Below are 21232 nucleotides of genomic sequence, written 5' to 3'. Positions count from 1 at the left end.
CCTCTGCCTGCAGCAGGGGAAGAAGAGGCGTTTTCCAGGCGTCGGTGCCAGAGGCCAGCAGCAGCAGCGGCAGCAGCAGCGGTGTCCTGGTCTGCAGTGCGAGGGGAGAGTGCCACCCCCTGGGTAGCCAGCATGGGGGATGCTGCGGGGAACATGTCCTGGCGACGCACGGCTGCTGGCGAGTTGGCCCAGGTTTGACTTCGGTTGACGCACTCCTCAGCCCGTCCTGATGGCGAGGTGGGGCTGAGGGAGGATTTGCCTGCAAACTCTCTCACCTTCACCCCGCCTGACCACGACCTGCTTTGGGAGCAGCCCAGGAGCACCTCCACTTCCCTCTCGGACATCCTCATCGATCCACCACACCAGGTACTCTCGGAAACCCCCTTCTAATGTTTGCTTAATTTTTTTAGAGTGCTGTCTTTACAGCCAGCCAGCTGCCTGATTATTGTGGCTCCCCCTACAAGTGCTCTTGCCCCTCTCCAGCCCTATCTTCTCCCACAGCTTGAAACAAGCCCACAGACGCCAATTCCAGGAGAGACCATGAATGTGAAAAGCCTATTTAAGAGCTCCTCGGGACAGGTAGGTTTCTAAACACAAGAACTGCTTCTGCCCTCAACAGAGAAGACCAAATGGCTCTTGAAGCAAAAAGGAGTGTTTTTATAGCACTTTGGACAGCCTCAGGAGAGACGTGTGTTGAGAAAAAAACCAAATTCTATCCTTCACACCTGCCTGAAGACACAAGACACTTCCTGAGCACCATTTAAGATTTTTGAAGGCTACCATAGAAACTATGCTTAGGTCAAAGCTTTCTTTAAGTCAAAGAAAAGCCAGTTACAGCCTCTATGGGATGAACTGCGAGCACCGCAGGGCAAAGCCGGGAGGACACCTTCAGCTTGGGTGTTCAGGGAGGATTTGCAGGTGACTGTTCTAGGAAGACAGATGTTGGGGAACATTATTTTTTTTGGCATTCCTCCTGCAAGGCCACCCCAGGGTGATGCCAGGTTTGCTTCCTACATTTTTAAAGCTACAATTGTTCCTCCATGTTTTAGGAATGCAACAAGGGCTGCGTTCTCCCATGGAACAAGGTTTATTAAAACTCTGACTGCACAAGAAAACCCAGTCAGTGTCCCCTGAAACCAGGGGAATGTCTTCTAGGCTTGCCCTCCACATAAGGCCTTGACTAAGATCTTCTCCTGATATGCTTCAGCTAGGAACTTACCAAGAGCAAACATATAAAACATGGTATGAGTAGTATTGTAGTTCAGAAGTGATGGACTGGTCTTAAAGGAGAACTATAGAAGGATGGTCTTAAAGGAGAAATATACAGATATATCTTATTTTTTCTTTTTACAAGTAGAAAAACAAAGCATTTATTTGCAAACAGACTTTATTAAAGTTCCTGTAGAACCACTCTTGCCAGAGCAAACATATCAAACCATTTAATCATTTCCTGTACTAGCAGAAATGCACACAGCATCTTTTGTTTGTAGGAAAATCACTTTTCAAGGGACACCAATTTTGAAGTTACGTTGCTGAACAGCCACTCCTTCCTTTCTTTCTTCTCTAGTGCCTTGGCCACCCCTGCTTCTCCAAGATCTCTTCTAGGGAAAGGCAGGGGAGAGCTCCATTGTGGATTTAAAAAAAAAAAAAATTATTATTTTTTTGGAAAGCCTTCCCCAGAAACCTGGTGAAAGCACCACCCCGTAATAATACAGTAGGTAGTTCTCCTCCTGCCTTTGGAAAAGAGCTCTCTTTAAAGCCTGACTAACGCGTTAGAAGGGATTATAGGATTAAAGAGCTCCTAAAGGGTAAAGACCCACTTCTAGAAGATGCCCAGTATTTGTTTATTTCAAGGATAGTAATGCTGCAGTGAAAATGTACAACGTTTTCACAAGCCTCAGAGTTAGTACATCCAGAGATGCACCGAAGGTTGATCAGCTCCCCGGACACCCACTCAGGGAATCCACAAACGTTTTTGGTACAAAGCAAGTTCTCTATTAAGTTAATTAGCTTTATGTATTAAACAGTTCAGATTAAGAAAAGGACGTTGTTTTGACGTTGCTCTGCAGGCAGTCACCACTCATGAAATGATCTTCACTTCAGGCTTGGACTCTTCTAGGGCTCTCAGTTCATCATCCACTTCAGAACTCCAGAAAATATCATACAAACTACACCCAAACAAAAAGGAAAGCTGGATTAGTGAGCATCCTCCCATTAAGGAAAGAGAAAGATGCACAAATCGCCGGTATGGGAAGATCATATAACAGGAAGGGCCCCATCTATGTTGGAGAGTCTGGCACAACAGCCAGAAATGTGCCTTACAACATATAAAACCCTATTACTCCCTCCTCAGCACACCATCTCCTTGTTCTTGGGCCCTATGGACCAAAGCAGATCAATGCACTGTGGTGACATTGCTTGGAAGGGACAAGGAGTGTTTTGCAACATGCGGATGGCATTTGAACCCCCCTGGGTGACCAGTTACCTTCAGGTGCAATTCCTAGAGAGCCGGTGCTCGGGGCCCCCTCCCCACAGCCCCCCAAGCTCACTGGAGCTCACCGCCTCCCAGGAGGAATGCAATCAGGACCAGAAACATCTCTCACATTAACTGCTGCAGGTTGCAGCTGGGATTCCTCAAGGCTTCACAGATCTTCCTGATGCCTTCATCTTCCAGAGAGTTGTAGCTCAGGTCCAGCTCGGTAAGGCACTGCTTGGTGACCATGACGGTGGCGAGGCTTGCACAGCAGGCTGCCGTGATATCGCAGTTACCCAGCCTGTGGGGAGAGGATGGAGAGGCCAGTGCGGTCAGTGATAGCTCCAGAGACCAGCCCACCAGCCCACACTCGGACAGCAGGTGCGGACATCCCTAGCATGGACCAGAGATCCCTGCTAGGCTGGCATGTCTGAGATATCAGCAGGGGATGGTCTGTGGTCTTCTCACAGAGACAGCCATCCTTCTGCTGACTGCTGAGCACCTAAAAGTCCTTCCTAAAGCTTTATGGTTTGTGGCTATGGGTGGAGAAGGGACCGTAAGAAGATATTCCCACTTCAACATCACACATAACCTTCTCTTTGGTGTAAACTGATCATAAATCATCTCTAAAGTTTCTTACTTGAAACTTGTAACCATCTATCTAAAAAGGGCAACTGAGGCCTCTCAGCTGAGAGCCAAGCTTCAACTGGTTAGCAAATACATCTTTCTGGGCAGAGACTTCAAGTCTTACTGATGTCTCCCACAACTCATCTGCTCAGCTCATTCACTGTGAGCATTGGGGGCATCGGAGCACAGCTCCGGCTTTTGTCAAATGGCATGGAGGAGACAAGCACGGTGCCCTGAGCATCATGCAGACCGCAGCCACACCAGTCCAGAGCTTGGTGCCCGCCTGGGAAGGGCACGGGCAGATGAGGAAGATGAGTCCCACCACAGGGCTGGAAGTGATGTTCTAGCTGGCCTCCTGCTCCTACTGGTGAGGCTGGCCCAGCACTTGCACTGGCATCTGTAGAGACCATGGAAAGGAGGCAACTGGTGAATTCAGGCAGGTTTTGCACTGCGACTGGCAGGCACAGGAATTAGCACACCAGACCTGGACCAGCACTGTCTCCATCTAAGAGTCCCATCTCAGAGAAGGGTATGGGAAGCTCTACAGTGAGCTGGCTCCTCGCAGAATAAAGCATGATCCCTCCAGCCTCCCCACACTGCTTTCGATCCTGAAGGTATGCTGCGCCATGAACTTTCAATTCTGCACCCAGGAGAGTGCCTGTGGGCGGCTATGAACGCACCCTCGCACAGGTGACAGCCTGTACTTGTAAGACACCATGAGTGGCAGGATACATGGAAGCACTTGTGGCTTACACCTACTTGCTAGTGGACTAGTTAAACATCCGTTTGTGGTGTGAATTGTTTCATGTGAGCAAAAAAATTACCATGCTACCACCTATTGCTGTCTCCCTCTCTCTGCACGCCGTTCCTGGAAGGGTAACACAGCAAGAGAGAAGACGCCTTCGGAGAGTGCAGCTTACCACAGGGACTGGATGTTGCAGTTGGGGTGCAGCAGCCCTTCACACATGAGTTCAACACCTGCATCTCCCAACTTGTTCTCGCCGATGTGCAGTACTTTCAAATTCTTGTTCACACTGAGAGCGGAGCTGACGGCCTTGCAGCAAGCGGTTGTGAGCCCGCACTCCCTAACCCTGCAAGGCAAAAGTGACATAAGATCTAGAGTGGGGGGATCTAGAGAGTATCAGGTGCTGTTCGCTTCTTCACATTCGCTGCACGGGGGCCCGGACTGTGGGAACAGAGGAACCAAAGCCTTCCCGCAACCACTGTACTCCTGTCAACCCCTCATCCGCTCAATCCTTTCTAAGCAGCACCTCTCCCACTCTTTATATTCGGGATGTCTGTCTTGGAGTGTGCACCTCGGAAAGGCACCTGCCCATAAAGCACCAGAATAATCAGAGACAAAGCGTGCTGCTCCCACAGTCACTCTCAGCTCCACCGTGCACTCGTGAGGCATCTCATCAACTCCCACGCCGATGGGGCAGGGGAAGAACCCAGCTGGGGGCAGGTGCTGAACTTGTAATGTAGGAAAGTTCAAGTGCTGCTTGTTCAAGTTCTGGGTGAAAAAACAGTTTTCCTCTCACAGCCACACGATACCAGACCATTTGAGCCTAAAAGGTGACGCTGTCAGCAGAGAGGATGCTGAGAATGGTTTATGTCATTAAAGCCTTCTTTTGGCTCGCCAATGAGAGAGCTTGGACCCAGTGGGGAACCTGAGATAGCTGATCACAGCACTCATTTTGCTATTACACGAGGCCTTTCAAACCTCAGAAGTCTCTTAGCTGCCATTTGTTACACAATAAAATACATTAGACAGAAGCTCTGCAAGTGATGCTTGGTCTCCTATTGCTTATAACAGGATGACTGTGGGGTGGATCTTCAAAGTGTCTACAAGTTTAGAAATACAAATCCCTTTGGCTCTCTAAGTCTAAAACCTTTAGGTGACAACTGGCACGAGCTGTTCGTGGAACCATTGCAACTCAGGATCTACCTGGTGGACACTACTTCAACTACATCTTTCTTCTTCAGTGAGGTCTCCAAGGAAGGCAGTGGGTACGCGTAACTTGACGGCGGCTCACCATAGCTCCTGGAGTTTAGATCTGGGATCCTTGAGCGCCTGACACAGCATTTCCATCCCCGAGTCTCTCAGGTTATTGTCTATCAGACTGATCTCTGTGAGGGTCTCTTTTGTACTGATGAGTCTGGAGAGATCTTTACAGCTAGCACTTGTGAGATCACAGTCCCATAACCTGCGGGGAAGAACAAATATTATTTTCCCCCAAGAACGACTTAGATTAGAAAGCAGAGTCCTATTTCAGCATTCTGAATTTCTGGTTACATCATCTCATTTTCTTCTACCCTTTACAAAACCCGTTCATGCATCACACCACACAGCTTTCTCCTGACTTTCCATCCGTTGCACCAAACGCTCTGCTTGTAACACAAAAAAGAAATAGGAACATGCAATTCTAGTAGACAGATAACTCAACAGGAAGGCAAGCCAACGCCATCACAGATTTCCATCCAGCCTCTTCCCAGAATTTGATCTAAGCGATTCCAGTGCAGTCCTGCTCGTTCATGGTGTCCTCCACCCAGTTTTGAGAAGCAGCTAGTTTGCAGCAGAGACATTCTTGTTTCACTAGGGGGTGTCACTGAGAAACTTTCCACGTAGGAGCAAACCAGCAGCACAACGCAGATAGCTCAGACGCTGCAAGAAGGACCGGATTTAAGTAACCCTCTGCCTACCCTTACCATAGCTTCTGGATTTTGCAGTTAGGATGCATCAGTCCTTGGCACAGCAGAGCCAGACCAGAGTCCCCGATCTTGTTATCCCCCACGGAGAGATCTAGCAGCGATGACTTGTTACTGAGAACAGCGCTGATTTCCCGACAGCTATCGCTGGTTATGCCACAGTTCTCCAGGCTGCAGAAAGAAGCACAGTTGGAGTTGCTGCCCCAGACCTGCTGTGTTAGATACACCCCAACGCCCCTGGTTCAGACTGAGAAGGGGCTCTGGGCTGGTTCCTTGCTGCAAACCAGTGCAGCTCAGCTGGGCGTTGCTTAGACCCTGCAAGGCTCAGAGATGGTACAGGTATCCTACATGGGCTCTGGGTCAGGCAACACACGGCTCCTGCACCCCAGGAGGCTGCAGGGCATTTTTGCTCTGATCCACCCATTCACATCCATTAATCCAAGGATCGTTTTTGCCAAAACCCCCTTTATATTGACTGTCCCTTTTAAGAGCAACTTTTGGCTGTATTGCACAGTGAGTCCCTGGCAGCCAACCCCTGCTGAAGCACAGGGGCAAGATAAAACAAGGTGCGCTTCTCCCCTAAACCCCTTCAGGGGCTTTATCCCAGATATGAGGACAAATCCAGCATCTCTGTTTTGAAGCAAAAAAGGGATCTGAATAAATATGCTCAGCTGGCTGGTAATTCAGGGGTAAGAACTGCAGCCATTGAGGGTGATTGCTCTTCTGCTCTCAGATACTGGTCAGCAGTCTCCCCTTGTAATTGCAGGTTTAACCTGGGGTACACGCTCACACTGCACCAAGGGGCGTAAGAGTGAGCTCAGAACCACCTGCTAAAAAAAAAGGTCAAAAAACCACAAAACCGAAAGCCCCAGACATGTGCTTGCAGTTTCCAGTTACAGAAATCTGAGCTGGCAAAAAAATCTGGCCTAAATGTCATGCGTTCCTGACAATAATTTTTCGTGTCTTACAGATGGTATGACTAGCAGCAGGACTAGTTGAAGTTAGCGATAACCGGCTCTTCCTTACTGTAATAGCTCTAGGTTGCAGCTTGCCTCCACCAGTCCCCGGCACAGCTGCTTTACAGCTGTATCCCCCAGCGTGTTGTTACTCAGGCTGAGCTCCTTCAGGGTGGGCTTGCTTTGCAGAGCGGCATTGAGAGCTTCCACAATGTCAGCTGTGAGTTCACAATACTCCAGCCTGCGGGAAGAAAAGAAGTGCAAGGGAAAAACAACCATCTTCACCACGTCCCGCCACCCGCAAGCATCAGCTGTGCCAAAAGTGCGTGCTAGCCAGGTCAGAAAACATGCCAAGGTGAATTGAGACAAGGCAATGCATGAAAATAAAGATAATCATACGAGTTTTTAACAGCATCTCCCTGATAATCTCAGGAAGCGTTAATTCTTAAACTAGACCCCAGGGGACCCTAGCAAGACTAATTACCCACCCCATTTTTACACTAGTCCTCTGTTAAACCAAGGCACAGGCTGCCTTGGAACACAGGACTGAGTTTTGCATTGCAACACATCATGCAGTCAGTCTCGCCACCGAGCCTTCCCAGGAGGAGCTGGGGGCTGTGGATAGACCTGTATCCCTCTCAGCTGTAAAACAAGGACCAAGTGCATCGGAATCAGATTTTCCCTGGGCACCTGAGAGGTCCTGCACCAACAACCACCACTGCCAGGAGGGCTAAACAAAGCCTATGGGAATATATACCCAGCTCTTACAAACCCATGAGACCTACCAGCATGAATAAGCATGACACAATTTCAGATAAAACAGGAAGAAATCCACACCTGGCAACAAAATTCCTGCTGGTCTCAAGGGAAAGACAAGCACGACCTGTCTGATGACCAAAAAACCCCCAGGGACTACTTACTGCAGCTTCTGCAGCTTACAGTTGGGGTTCATCATCCCTTGACACAGCACCTTCACTCCAGCAGTTCCCAGTTTGTTATCACCCACGTGCAGCTCTGTCAGGGACGGCTGTGCGCTGAGGACGGAGCGGAGAGTCTCACAGCTGGCACTCGTCAGATTGCAGTTTTGCAGCCTGAAGGGGAGAGGTAACCGGGGTGAGGGAAACGCACCCCCAAAATTACAGAGGCTCTCCTCAGAGAGATGCAATTGCTGAGGTTTGAGCTTGGAAAGGACACCATGGCACTGACAGCGCGTAACCCCCTAGAAAGCGGCACGTCCAGGTCAGTACTGCTATTTTACAGGCGTGCCAAAATATTTTATCAGCTACTATTATACCTGTAGCACAAACAATAGCTCCCGTCCTTCCTTCAGTGTAATCGCTCATACAGCGCCTCTAGCAGAAGAAGGATCCATCATACATTAAGTAGCACCGCAACTGTTTTATAGAAGTGTTCTAATCATCATGAAGCTTATCCCACGGCTAAAGCAACGGCATCTTATGATTTCTTGCCCCCTTCTGGAAATGTGAATCCACAGTAGCTAAAAGTAAAAATCTCATCCGACTTGGCTTAAAATCCCTCAATATCATTTAGAAATTTAATGGTATACTACAAGAAGGATCCATGAAGCTGATCCTTCAGCACTCAGGCTGGGAGTAGCAGCATAGGAACCATGCTGATATTGCTATTGGGAGTTATCAGACGAGACTTTCCAGCAAGAGAGAGGTGGTGTGCATGGTGATACTAAGTTTGGCTTGGGTTTGGCTGGTCTTTTATTCCCTAAGGCACCTTACCAGAATCCCCACAACGAACAATTATGTTCCTACAGAACTGAAACAGCCTAATCCAGGCTGTTACTTGAGCATCTGGAAAAGTTTGAAGCTTAGGACAAACTCTCTGAAAAATTACTTGTGTTAGTCTTCCAGTACAGAGTATCACAGTTATTTCTTGAAGTCCCATCAGAGAATTACAGTTTGATTAGCTTTACAGTCAACTTTTCCTCTATTTGTTGGTGAGTCCTCATTGCAGGGGGCACAAGGACTTTGAAGCAGGCATATCTGATCTAAAAGGCAAAGGATTTTTACAAGGTAGCGTCATGAAGATCCTAGACCCACCTCAGGAGCTGGGGGACTCCAGTACCCTGCAGAAGAGATGCTGATCAAACAAGGCAGCATCTCTTTGAGGGTCACTGAGGAGCAGCGTCAGGAACCACTGACTTTGACTACGACTCCTGCACCATGGCTGCTGAGGGAAGCCCACTAATGCTAGAATGTGGTGCTGGTGCCTCTGCAAAACATGCTGTCTTGAATCAAGCTGGCCCTGCCCAACTGAGAAGACAAGGCTTGAGGCAGAGCCAGTCTGGTAGAGTGCAAAAAGACTGACAGCCAAGGCTCATGAGAACACCCTTTTGCTTGTCTCCTAGAGAAAGGAGCAAGCAAACCGGACCAGACGGTAAGTGCTGTGCTTAAAACTGGCAGAAGAGCCCTCTGAAAAAATGCATTTGGCTGGGAAAACCCTACCTGTCCTTCCCTCAGTGCTGGAAGACAAAGGAAGACCGAGTGATGACCTGGAGTCTTCCAATAAATATACTACTTAGATAAAAACTACTGGGGTTTTCCAACCATCTGACCCAGGTAACTGCTGAGATGCATCAGCACGGCTCTTATTACCATCACGTACGAGTTTGCCTCATGGCTTCACCTGCAGCAGACTTGCAAGCATGTTAGAGTACGACAATCAACGGGGCTTTACCATAACTTCTGTAGGCTACAGCTTGGCATCAGCAACCCTTTACACAGGTATTCAATGCCTGCATCTCCCAGTTCATTGTTGTTCAGCTTCAGCTCGGTGAGGGACGGATTCATATTGATGATGGAGGAGAGATCCTCGCAGTTACTGCTGGAGAGATTGCAGTCATCCAGCCTGAAAGAGGAGGAGAGAAGGAGCACTTTAGTCCTCAGGGTTGCTCTGTTCTCCCTGGCTGGAGCCGCATTCCCCGTGAAGGCTTAGTGGGTGATTTACTCCTCTACAGCCCCTGGGATGCCTTTGTAAGTACACATGTGGCCTCCTGGGTGATACGTGGCCCAAACCAGGTCGTGCTGCCTCTGCAGGGCTGTGGCACAGGAGAGGCTGCGACAGCAGCTCCCCAAGCCATGGACCTCCTCCGTGCTGCACAGAAGAGGGCAGTGACTCCAAGTCATCCCCCCTTGGCATGGCTTCAGCTGGAGGATGCACCTGCATTTAAGTGTTGATATCGACAAACTACCTGGTGTGTGAAGCCATGTCTAACCCGAGGCCAGCTTACAGGCTGTCAGACTGGTTCTCCACTGAGACCAGCCAAGCTGGGCCTTCAGCCAGTGCCAGAGACACCCATCAGCAGTTTGGTCTCGTGTAGGTGACTCACGCTGCTCTGCACCATCTCTCTCTGGCGTGACTCTCAGCACAGGAACTGTGAGTTCCCAGGGTGGCAGTGGCTTCTCCCACTGGACATGAGCATTTTTCTAGTTGTTGCTAAATTGACGGGGGTGGGGAGCTGAATTAGAAGGAGAGCCAAGGAAGGGATCAGGAGCCCAGGACAGGCAGGGAGGTGCACAGGGAGGCAGAAAAGACATGGGGCAAAAGGAAAGTGTCATGAAGAACCCTACAGCCCCAGGCACAACCACAGCCAGGACTGCCAAAAGTTGCTTGGCCATTTCTCCTTTGACAACACTATGAAAACTGAGGCTCTAGTACACTTCTCCTTCCCTCCCTCTGGCAAGAAGACTTGGCTCCTAATGGGATCATGTTCAACACCAATAAACAATCCCTGCCGCAGCCACTCTCATCCACTATGTTTTGAACAGCCCAGCCTCTGCCCAGGAGACAACCATCCTTCTGCCTTCTGCCACTCAAGGCAGACCTTGGGAAGTCAAGGTCAGGCCCATGAAGCTTACCTGCAAAAAGCTCCTTTGCAAAACAAAAGCAAGTCCCCTTCAACCTGCCTGACCTCCTCCAAGTCACCGCTGGCTTGATGTGGCCCATCCTCTCCAGCCCGAGCAGGACGATACCAGCCCATGGGGTGTGAATTCCCAGCCAGAAGAGGGGAAAGAGTGCAGAAGCAAGTCTCCTGAACCCTGTCCTACAGCTTACACTCCAGGAGATGGCTCTCACGCGGGTTTGCTCAACCCGCAAGGCAAGTACTTTTGAAGGACACGTGAAGAATTAAAAACTGATGGCATGTGGCTTGTGTGTGACTATTAACTAGCAGTTACTTGACAGCATCCGACCTGCAGCCCAGAGAGCGTGCAACCTAATGAGCACAGAGAGATGTCTTCCCTCTCTTGAGGGAGAAAGACAGAATTACCAAAACAGTGGTCAAATGTTGAAATAACCACATTACCTAGCTGTGCTCTGTGGCGTGCCATAGAACAAGGGCAGCATCACTTCATACCAAAGGATGCTATGCATAGTTGAAAAAACTTTGCAAGAGGGTGTGGGGTGGGTGTCCCCCTTTAAATTAGCTTTCTGGGTAAAAATAGGTAGAATCATTCCTGTTACTGTGCAATTTCTAAGTCACGGGTCAACAGTTCTGCAGCTCAAAAACACAGGAGAGAAACACAACAGCTCTTACTTAGCAGAGGTGATACGCAACTAGTTACTACCTGATGGTTTTGCAGGATTTCATGGTGGACAGAAGTTCAGCCCATCTAGATGGGCTCATCTCCTCACACTGGATGTCAAGCTCCATTTTGACAGTTGAGATAAGACCTGAAAATTGAAAAAAAAATTTAAAACTGTTATTTTTGTCATTGACTGAGAAGCAACAATCCTCTTCAACCCTCACGGCTCTCAGCCATGAGTTACACTGTGCAAAGAGGACAGATTGTGCTTTTCCAACACCAGCCCGCTGCAAGCACCAGTACAAGGCAGCAGTGTTGGAGCAGTTTCGTCTGGGACTCAGTGAGGCCCTCGTCCAACGGGCAAAAGCACACGGATCCTGGAGAGATATGGCAACAGCTTGTTATCTTGTACGAGAGTAAGATGCTCCCCTTCCCCCTCCAAGGGAGCTTAACCAGAATGAGCTTTTTAGAGGCACTGGTGCCACTCTCTCACTGTCACACTACTGGGACACACAGCAGCTGAGAATTACCAGTGTGGCACACCTGATTGATTGTGGGACCTCCAGCTATACTTAAAATTAGGGTATCTTTGAGAGAATGAAGGTGAATGAGGAAGATGAGCACGAGAACTGACTGGACTCGATTAAAAATCCTGCTGGCCATGCGGCCCTATGTGAGAGGTGGAATGTAGGCGGATGGGAGAAGCGTTCCTCCATGATTTGATATCCAGGCTTCGAAAGGTCACTCTGGTTGGGCAAGTCCACGTACAGAGAAGCTGGTAAGCAGGAATTTTTTTTTGCTCTGCAGTCAAACTGCATTTCTGAACCAATGTAAACACAGCACCGTGCAGAGCAGCTCCAGATAAACATGCACAAAAATATGCCAAAGCCAGTAGTTGAGCTCTATGCTGAGTCTACAAGGAACAGTATTAAAGGCGGTGCTCCAGTAGGTGACAAAATGCAGTCTCAGTGTTTTGGCTTTGCTAACATGACTCAGACTACACGGTATTTGTTAAAAAAAAAAATACTTAAAAAAATCTCTTGACCTATCACATTGGAATGTGAACAGTAAAAAAAACCAAACCACCAGGCGTTACTGACTGCAGTTCATCACTGTCCTCTCCCATCTCAGTTACCTCCTTATAGAATCGTAGAACGGTTTGGGCTGGAAGGGACCTTAAAGATCATCTAGTTCCAACCCCACTGCCCATGACCAGGGACACCTCCCACTAGACCAGGCTGATCAAAGCCCCATCCAGCCTGGCCTTGAACACTTCCAGGGATGGGGCAGCCACAACTTCTCTGGGCAACCTGTTCCAGTGTCTCACCACCCTCACAGTAAAGAATTTCTTCCTAATAGCTGATCTAAATCTACCCTCTTTCAGTTTAAAACTGTTACCCCTCGTCCTATGGCTCCACTCCCTGATAAAGAGTCCCTCCCCGTCTTTCCTGTAGGCCCATAAAATCAAAGGTATCCCAAACTAGGCTTTTCACAAAGGTGAGCTGGTATGAGGGCACACGTCAGGTTTCATCCACAAGAAATCCCTCATCCATGTGGGGAGAGGAAGTGCCAAGAGAGGAGGGATGGTCCCAAGTATATACTCTTAAAAACACACGAAGGAAACTGAGTAGAGCGTCGGCAGAGCTCGTGTACGCACTTGGCCTTTCCACTTCCAAAATCACAGCAAAGCGCTGCTGGAAGTCAGGGGCCACGTCCTCAGTGGGTTGGCCCCACGCGTTAAAAATCAGCCCTGACCCAAAACCAGTGGAAATAAGCGAGAGAACAGCGCAAAAGGACGCCAAATTACATAATTCAGCAAACGCCTCCCTTTTTTTTTTTTTTTTTTTTTTTTTTTTTTTTGGCTCGCTCTAGTTTTTGGTTTTCCCTGTTTTAAATCCCTCGGATCAAAAAAAGAGGTGGTTCCCTCCTTCCTCCCCTCCCCCCCCACCCCCCCCGAGAAAAAAAATAAATCTCTGCGCTCCTCTGCCAGCGGAGGGAGAATCCCGTTTCGGGGCACCAGGCTCGGTCCTAACCCTCGCTTCCCCCCCCGCCATCGCTGCCATTCCTCGTCCCGTCACCCTTCTAGCAAAGTGCCCGTGGCCGCCATCATCATCATCATCATCATCATCATCATCATCATCATCATCATCATCATCTCCTCCTCCCCCCCGCCCCCGCTTTCCAACGCCGCAAAACTCGCCCGGGTCTCCCTTCCCCGGCCCCCGCCGCTCTCCTACCGCCGCTCCGCGCAGCCGCCGCCGCCGCCGGCCCCTCCCCGGTCCCACCTCCGTGTCCCTCCCCGGTCCCCCCACGATCCCGCCCCGGCTCCTCCCCGCCTCGCCCCGGCTCCTCCCCGCGGGGCGGCCGCCCCGCGGGGAGGAGCCGGGGCGAGGCGGGGAGGAGCCGGGGCGGGCTCTGTTCCCCCCTTTCCCACCCCCTTTTCCTCTTTCTCTCCCCTTTTCTCTCCCCCCCCCCCCTTTTTTTTCCCTGTCCTCTTTTGCCACTTCCCCCCCCGGTCCCCGTCTCTTACCTTTCTCTTCCTCCGTTTTTTTTTTTTTGTTTGGTTTTCTTCTTCTCCCCGCCTTCCCTCTCCTCCCCACGCCTTTTCCCTCTCTTCTTCCTGCCTTCTTTCCCCCGCCTCTCCCCTCTTCCTAATCCGTTCCCCCTTCCTTCCCGCTTTTTCCCTGTGTCGTCCTCACTTCCCACCTTTTCCTCTCTTTTCCCCTTCCCCTTTCTTCTCTTTTCCCTGTGCTTTCCCCACTTCCCTCTTCTTCCTCCCTTTTCCACTCTTTCCCCTGTTTTCTCCCTCCTCCCCTTTCCTCTCTCTTCCCTCCTTTTTTCCCTTTCTCCCCTCTTTCTCCCTTCCTTCCCTCTTTTTTCCATGCTCTCTCCACTTCCCGCTTTTCTCTCCCTTCCCCCCTTTCTCCCTTCTTTCCCCCTTCCCTCTTTTGTTCCTTTTCCACCCTTCTGCCCTCCTTTTTTTTTCCCCCTTTCCCTCCTCTTTTCTCTGTGTCTTCTCTCTTTTTCATCTTCTCCCCCAGTTCCCTCTTTTCCTCCTCTGTTTCTTCCCTTTTCCCCCCTCCCCTCTTGCCCCTTTTTCCCATCCACCCCCATCTCCCCCCAGAGCAGGAGCACTCAGATACGCAGAAAACAAGACGGGAGAGGGGGAATTCCCTGTAGCAAGGGAATGCGCAAGGGATGGGAGGATCAAACATTAAATGGCAAGGTGTCCGTCCCACTGGGGCTGGGAGGGCAACCCCTGCCACATGCTGGGACCCGGAGCGGGATGCGGGTGCATGCAGGTCACTCAGGGGAGAGGCAACTTGGGGGGGGTCTCGGCCAGGGGAGACAGGACCCCCCCTTGTACTTGCCCAAGGAGGTCAGAACTGGGAACGCCAACAAAAATAGCCATTCCTCAGTGTTCTCCCTGATGGCTGCGTACAGGAGCAAGCTGGGAGGGCCTGGGATGTCCCCCCTCTCCATCCCTTTCACCAGTTCTATCTGTGACGCACCTTCTCTCCTATTCTCTCTCCCTCATTAGCGCAACACGTTGACGAGCTGCACCTCGCCGGCACAAAGGTCTCTCCTCTAAGCTGTTTGAAACGAAGCCATGAGAGCAATGGAGGATGGGCGCATTGGAGTTTTGCTGCTGCGATGACTGTTGCCCTCCCCGGGCTTCCCCTGTGCCGCTGCGCCCACCCAGTCCCGGTGACCAGCGGCTTGTCAGCACATCCGTCACGGAATCTGCGGGATCCCATCATCCGCGGGGGCGAGGGTGCCAGCGCCTGGCTGGGGCTGGAAGGCATTCGTCATAGCTCACCGCGCTTCCTCCTCCGGCTACCGGCTACTCCCTGTCTCCCTATTGTTTCCTAGTACTTTTAGCCCCAGTAAAAGCTCATTCAGACTTTCGCAAGGCAGAGCAAAGAAAGGTTTGGAAGTGCCGAGGAGAGTTTTCTAGGCAACTTACTGAGTCACTTACCTCCACCCCCCACCCCCCACTCCCGCCTCCCCCAAAATCTTGGCGTCTCCCACAGTTTCTTCTTCCTACACACACCCCGTCCCCATCCCCCTGGCTCACACAACAGTTCAATTCAGCACAACCGGCCGTTCCCTACAAAGCAGCTTCTGCCACGCACGGCTTCAAAATCGGTAAAATCGTGCTCCTCCCCAGTAAGCAGAAGAGAAAGTTTGAGAGAGTTTAAGAGCCCGGTTCTGCTGCGGATACGTACCTCCTCGCTCTTCTTGGCGCACTGTGGGGAGCGAGGAGGGCAGGGCTGACGCCTTCCTGCTGCCGTTACCACGCAACCTCTGCTGTTGTACACATGGTGCCTGCTAGAGGGAGAAAAAGCAGTTTCGGGTTGTGATGGCTTTTTTTCCTCCCAGGGCGGCTCTTCAGGGGCTCGCGGAGCCGCACTCCATACGCGATCGTACCTGGCTCAGTGACGATAAAAACATCCCACAAAACCTGATGATGATAGAGGTGGCTTTAACTCCTTACCCCTGATCATGTAGCCACTCGCCGGGTTTTAGCCCAGAGCAAGGGAGTAGTTGCCATTGAAGGATCCATTTGAAAATGAGGCCACCGCAGTGCTAAAGCGTGGATAGAGCTGCTGGAGTTTGCAAATAGTTTCTCCGTTCCTCAGGCAAGCCCTGTCCCGCCTGGACAGGGAGTGATGCTGAGCACATTACTGCCTCCCTGCCACCTCACCTGGGGGTTGATCCCCCTCCGGCAGGGGCTCGGGCACGGCCAGGCCCCTGCTCCTGCGCAAACTGGATGCTCACACACCCAGGAAGGGTCCCCCGGCAACAGCCCTGGTCGTGCCTCCCTAAAAACTGCCTCTCAGCAGCAAGCAAGGCCTCCGGTCCTACACCTCCTCCTCCTCCCAAACCCCCACGGGCTCTTCCCCTCCCCGAAGATTTCCCTGCCATCGCTCAAGCTGCATCGCATGCTAATTTGTAACCCACTTTCTCCCCCCCCGCCAATCCTCAACAGCGTGAAGATTAATTAATGTTTCAATAGCCTGCAAATGAACCAGAGGCAGAAGGCCAGCTCCATTTTTCCCTCCCACGGCTGCCGACGCTGGCAGAGGAGATGGTGGCACAGGGCTGGGAGGCAGAGTCTTTGCTGCACCCCAGGGGGAGCAGTAGAGGTTTTCCCCCTCGTTGCCTTGATTATCCTTCTTCTGGAGGAGATGGGAACGGGCCACCAGAAGAGCCCAAAGAGCTAAAACCCACCTTCCTTAGTGCCCAGAAGAGAGTTGAATGCCAGAGGGTGCACCTCTTCCCCATTCCCTCCCAGGAAAGGCAAGGTTGTCCACACACAAAGGGGTTGCTAGAACAGTCCTTGTGCCCCTGGGTCTGACCTGGAACCTGCTGAACCCCAGCCCGAGCCTGGGGATGGCATCAGCTTCTGGCTTCAGTGCTTGCCAGGAGGCTCCCTGGCAGGTGGATGGGTGGGGTGATGCCACCAGTGAAGGAGGTCTCTGCCCTTCGTCCTTAGTGTGATGCTCTCAGGAAGACCACTAGTATTAGGAAGTAAGGGAACGCTGGCAAGAGGGTTGCATCACCACCCAGTCCACCAGGTAATTTGAAATCAGATGCCTGTCATTCAGCCCGACAGCAAAGGTGTCATTTTCTATCCAGCCACTGCTGGCCTTTCGCTGCTCTCGGTTCCTGCTCTGCCGCCAACATCAGGAGTCTCCAAAGGACAAAGTCTAGTGTTTGTTAGAGGTTTCAGGGCAGTTTATGTCACGTGGATCTTCTGTAGACCTCCCGCCCTGGGCAAAGTACCCACTACACAGTGGTCTGCACTGGCAAAAAAGCAGATTTACATGCCAGGTAGCCATGCCAAGATGTTATCAGTGTCTATCTGCCTCTTGTCCCTTTGGCTGCCCTCACTTTGCGGGGACAACAAAAGGCATTTTGGGAAAAATCTATTGCCCTTTCCCCAGAAAGCAGGACCAGGCTGCCCTACTCACTGAGGTGCACACAAGTCCAGGGGAAACTATGCAAAATGGGGCTGAGAAAGCCAACAGTGAGAGAACACTGGTGAGACAACGCCGGTGAGAAATGCATCGTGTGTGTATGTCTTTCCACGGAAACAGTGGAAGACTCCTGGCATGGAAGGTATGTCCACTTAGGCGTTTGCACAGACTCAGGTCTGACTCCCTGGGGAGTCTGACAGTGACATCTGCCTTGTGTTCCCTTCTTCTTTATCGCCATTTCCCCATGTCCTTTTTGAGGTCACTCACTTTTATCTCCCCTTTTTTTAGGGTCTCCCCTTCCTTTGGCCTTTGTACCAGGGAGGAAGAGCATGGCGGTCCCCGCCTTGCCCCTGTGCTTGTGGGCATGGCTGCCATGGACCCTGCAAGGGGAGGTCTAGTGTCCCAAGATCTGGAGAAGCTGAGATGTGTTGCTGCATTTAAGATGACTTCATTTTAAAACTAAATTTACACACATAACCCTAGAGAAAACTTACAAAAGGATACTTAAATTAAGCTTATTAGCATAAGCTGAAAGCTTTTCCTTTTACCCCTCTAGCAGTTTCCCATTCTGTCCTCTCTGCTTTCATGATGCCTCTGTGCGTACACTTAATGGCAATTAAAGACAATAAATTTTTCAGGGCAGCGACAGACCTTTGGCTAGCTTGACCATGCAGCGCTTACCAGCAAATTCATTCCATAAATTCAGCCACGGTAATCCAGACAGCTAGGGGTAAGCATGTGCCCAGCTCCATTTGTTGCACTGGGAGCCTTGTTTTAACTCCTGTTTGATCCATTGCTGGAAGACATTTGTTCCTCCAGCTTGTGTGTGACTTGAAGAAAGGCTTTGTAGGGGGAGGAAATGCAAAACTTGTGTCATTCCTGAAGAGCCAGTGGGCTGATAAAGCACTGGGGAGGAAAAGCATCTGTGGAGAATCCGACACTGTGGCTTCGCTGATGCCTCAGGACCAAAACAAAAGGGAGGTCAATAAACAGATGCTGGTAGCATGTAGCTGGGAGATGCGAGGTGGCTGACCAAGCTTTGGGCTCCTCAGCAAACACAGGCAAACGCTCACCCCAACCTGCATGTGTGCACGCACACATATGGATGCTCCATGCTGTGGCAGCTCATTATAGATTCCCACAAGAAAGCCATGAGGGAGGAATTTTTAGCTGTTCTGATGTGGTCATCTTGTTCTCGTAAAAGAAAAGCTGGTCTCCTCATTTCACGCTGGTTTTATTTTTGCCGGGGGTGGGAGCCATGATAATGAAATAGTGCTGTGAGTATATGCGTAATATTTTTAGCCCTGCGTATACAGTCTTTCACCGTGGGTCCAGTGAAAATGGGGCCCCAAAAAAATGGGGCTTTCCAGACGTGTTCATCAACCGCTGCACTGCATTGGCCTCCAGAAAAAGTATGGGCAGGGGAATTTTTTGCCCAACCCTGCTTTTTTTCTGCATCTTTTGCCTCAACCTGTGGCAGTTGTTGCCTGCCAGTCTGCAGAGGGCGATGCAGCACCAGTTTGACCAGACTTAACGGCCCTCCTTTAGCTTTCTGTCGTTCCGAGGTGGCCGGTGGTCACCAAGCTGTTGCAGGGGTTGAGAGCCGAGATGAGGCCAAAGCTAGAGGGGAAAATGAGAGGACCGGACCATAGACACATACATTTCACAATACAGTCTCTTCATGCCGGCTGTGTAGCAGCTGATGAAATAGGAGACTGCGATGGATTTCACTTTCCTCTTAAACCCTGCTGCATAGGAAGACTTGAATCGTTTCTCGAAGCTTTGAAGACCATTGTAGCAACAGCTGGTAATTTCATGAGTTTGTCTCGGAAGTGTGAGTGTAAGTCAGCTTTAAAAGGCAAGAATCACAGAATCATAGAACGTTTTAGGTTGGAAAAGACCATAAAGATCATTGAATCCAACTGTAAACCTAATATTGCCAAGCCCACCACTAAACCATGTCCCTCAGCACCACATCTACCCATCTTTTAAATACCTCCAGGGATGGTGACTCAACCAGTTCCACAGGCAGCCTGTGCCAATGCTTGATAACCCTTTGGGTGAAGAAATTTTCCCTAGTATCCAATCTAAACCTCCCCTGGTGCAACTTGAGGTGTCTTGTCCTATCTTGTCCTGTCGCTTGTTACCTGGGAGAAGAGAACAACTCCCACCTCTACAACCTTCTTTCAGGTAGTTGTAGGGAGCGATAAGGTCTCCCCTCAGCCTCTTCTTCTTCAGGCTAAACAACCCAAGCTCCCTCAGACAGTCCTCATGAGACTTATGCCCTAGACCCCTCACCAGCTTCGTTGCTCTTCTTTGGCCACGTTCCAGCACCTCAGTGTCTTGTCAATGAAATCTTCAAGCTAAAAAAAGCCCCACAACAACCATACACTCACCTGTTTGTCCAACTTCAGTTTGCATGTTACCATTGCCATTTTCTGGAAAGGACAGGTAGATGTCCACTGCTGGTGGAGACGTCTCTCTCTACTCTCCATGAGACTATCCATGAGAATTCATGGCTATTTATGCCAAATAATCACTTTGAAAAGCCACCGCATCCTCTCTTCAATTCAGCTCTTCTTTGGGCTATGGCAAATTAATTGGGAATTGTCTTATTTAAACAGCCGTGCTGCCTACAAGGAAGGGCAGTGAGATTAGAAAGACTTTCAAAGACCTGCAGGAAATAAAGAGTGCAACAGACAGGCCTCAAGCCCGGGGAATGGCATGGCTACAGGTGCGCAAAAAGACCGTAGCTAAGTAGTGCTGCTCTGCAAAAATGTCTGCACATGAGACTTATTCAGACAAAAAGAGTTTCTCCAGGTTTATTCTTTCTAAAAGGAGACCCAGTAATATTAAGGCTTCTTACTCTTTCTGAAGATGAGGTTCGATGTAAGCATGTTGCAGAAGAATTTGGTCAGTCTGGAAGGCACCTGATGATGTTTTCCACCATGCCCCAGGTCCCACCTGGGGATCTGATGGATGTGCTGGGAAGTCCCCTGGGATTTAAGAGGGGGGGATCCGAGCCAGGTCTCTCCCCTCATCAGCCACCCCAGGTCCCAGCAGAGGGGGGAGCCTACCCCGGGCGCCCCGCGAAGGGCTCGGGACCGCAGGTTTTGCAGTTTGCTCAGGTGTAGGCTGGGGGCTGTGAGCAGCCCAAAAGCTGAGTTGCAGTCTTTGCCATTGAAATTTGTCGGAAAGGTCATTTCCTCACGCATGTAACTGGAGAAAGTGTGCGGAATTGTTTTCCCCCTTCGGTTTCCAGTTCAGCCTGTGACTGCGATGGAAATGCCAACTGAGTGTATTCCTATGGAGCTGGGTTTTTTTCATGATACAGTCACTTACTAAAAGTTAACCTTCAGTTTTTAAAATCTGCTGTCTTTGTCTTTAAAGCATTTGATTTTTCCTCATGTCTTGCTGCAGCGGAATAATAGTAGAATGTGAAGAATTTGAATATTTGCCTGAACTTTGCAGCTGGATAAATTCGCCCCACAAAAGCTTGCCAGTTTGTTGGCCAAATGGCACGAACATCGATGCCTCCCTGAGGCATTTTGATTCCTTCTCGAATTTACTAAAAGCAAGCGAGTGTTTCGGCTCCATTGGAGGCTTCTGGGAAAGGGGATCTCTGGGGGTCTCCGGCCTCTGGATGGAACGAGTTGGTGAGGGCCGGGGTCAGAGCTGCTGTGGGTGCAGCGCCCTGTCGTGGGCCTTGTCCGATATTAAATGAGAAAGCAAAAGGCCCTCTCGCAGCGCCACATGTACAGCAGAATGCGCTCTGCTTGCCGTAACCACGGGTTAAGCAAAATATATCTTTAAGGAATGTTAAGGACACAAATAAGGAATTCTGTAGAAAAAAACAAAGCAAAACGCATAGGTGGGTCATAAGGGCTGGAATGCCGCGGCCTGGTCAACCTGAGAGGCAAAAGTACC

At 50.3% G+C, this 21232-nt stretch overlaps 1 protein-coding gene across 7 annotated transcripts; it reads right to left on the bottom strand.

Moving 5' to 3' along the window:
* Positions 1–1369: 1369 nt before the first annotated feature.
* Positions 1370–17010, bottom strand: RNH1 (ribonuclease/angiogenin inhibitor 1). 7 transcript variants are annotated; one of them, XM_063331296.1, is made up of 11 exons: positions 16557–17010; positions 15551–15653; positions 11364–11469; positions 9475–9645; positions 7686–7856; positions 6836–7006; positions 5810–5980; positions 5137–5307; positions 4021–4191; positions 2604–2774; positions 1370–2168 (listed from the first exon to the last, which is right to left on the bottom strand). In XM_063331296.1, the coding sequence occupies exons 1-11, from the start codon at positions 16608–16610 to the stop codon at positions 2081–2083; spliced, it is 1548 nt and encodes a 515-aa protein (XP_063187366.1). In that variant the 5' UTR covers positions 16611–17010; the 3' UTR covers positions 1370–2080. The 7 variants fall into 7 exon arrangements, with proteins under 7 accessions (XP_063187366.1, XP_063187367.1, XP_063187370.1 ...); XM_063331297.1 differs by having other exon boundaries at positions 15551–15650; XM_063331300.1 differs by having other exon boundaries at positions 16685–16815.
* Positions 17011–21232: the final 4222 nt, after the last annotated feature.

The sequence above is a fragment of the Chroicocephalus ridibundus genome, chromosome 4 (genome assembly GCF_963924245.1).
Source record: "Chroicocephalus ridibundus chromosome 4, bChrRid1.1, whole genome shotgun sequence".
NCBI classification, from domain to species: Eukaryota; Metazoa; Chordata; class Aves; order Charadriiformes; family Laridae; genus Chroicocephalus; species Chroicocephalus ridibundus.
Note: the sequence above shows the minus strand (reverse complement) of the source record. Positions and strands in the feature narration are given on the sequence as shown.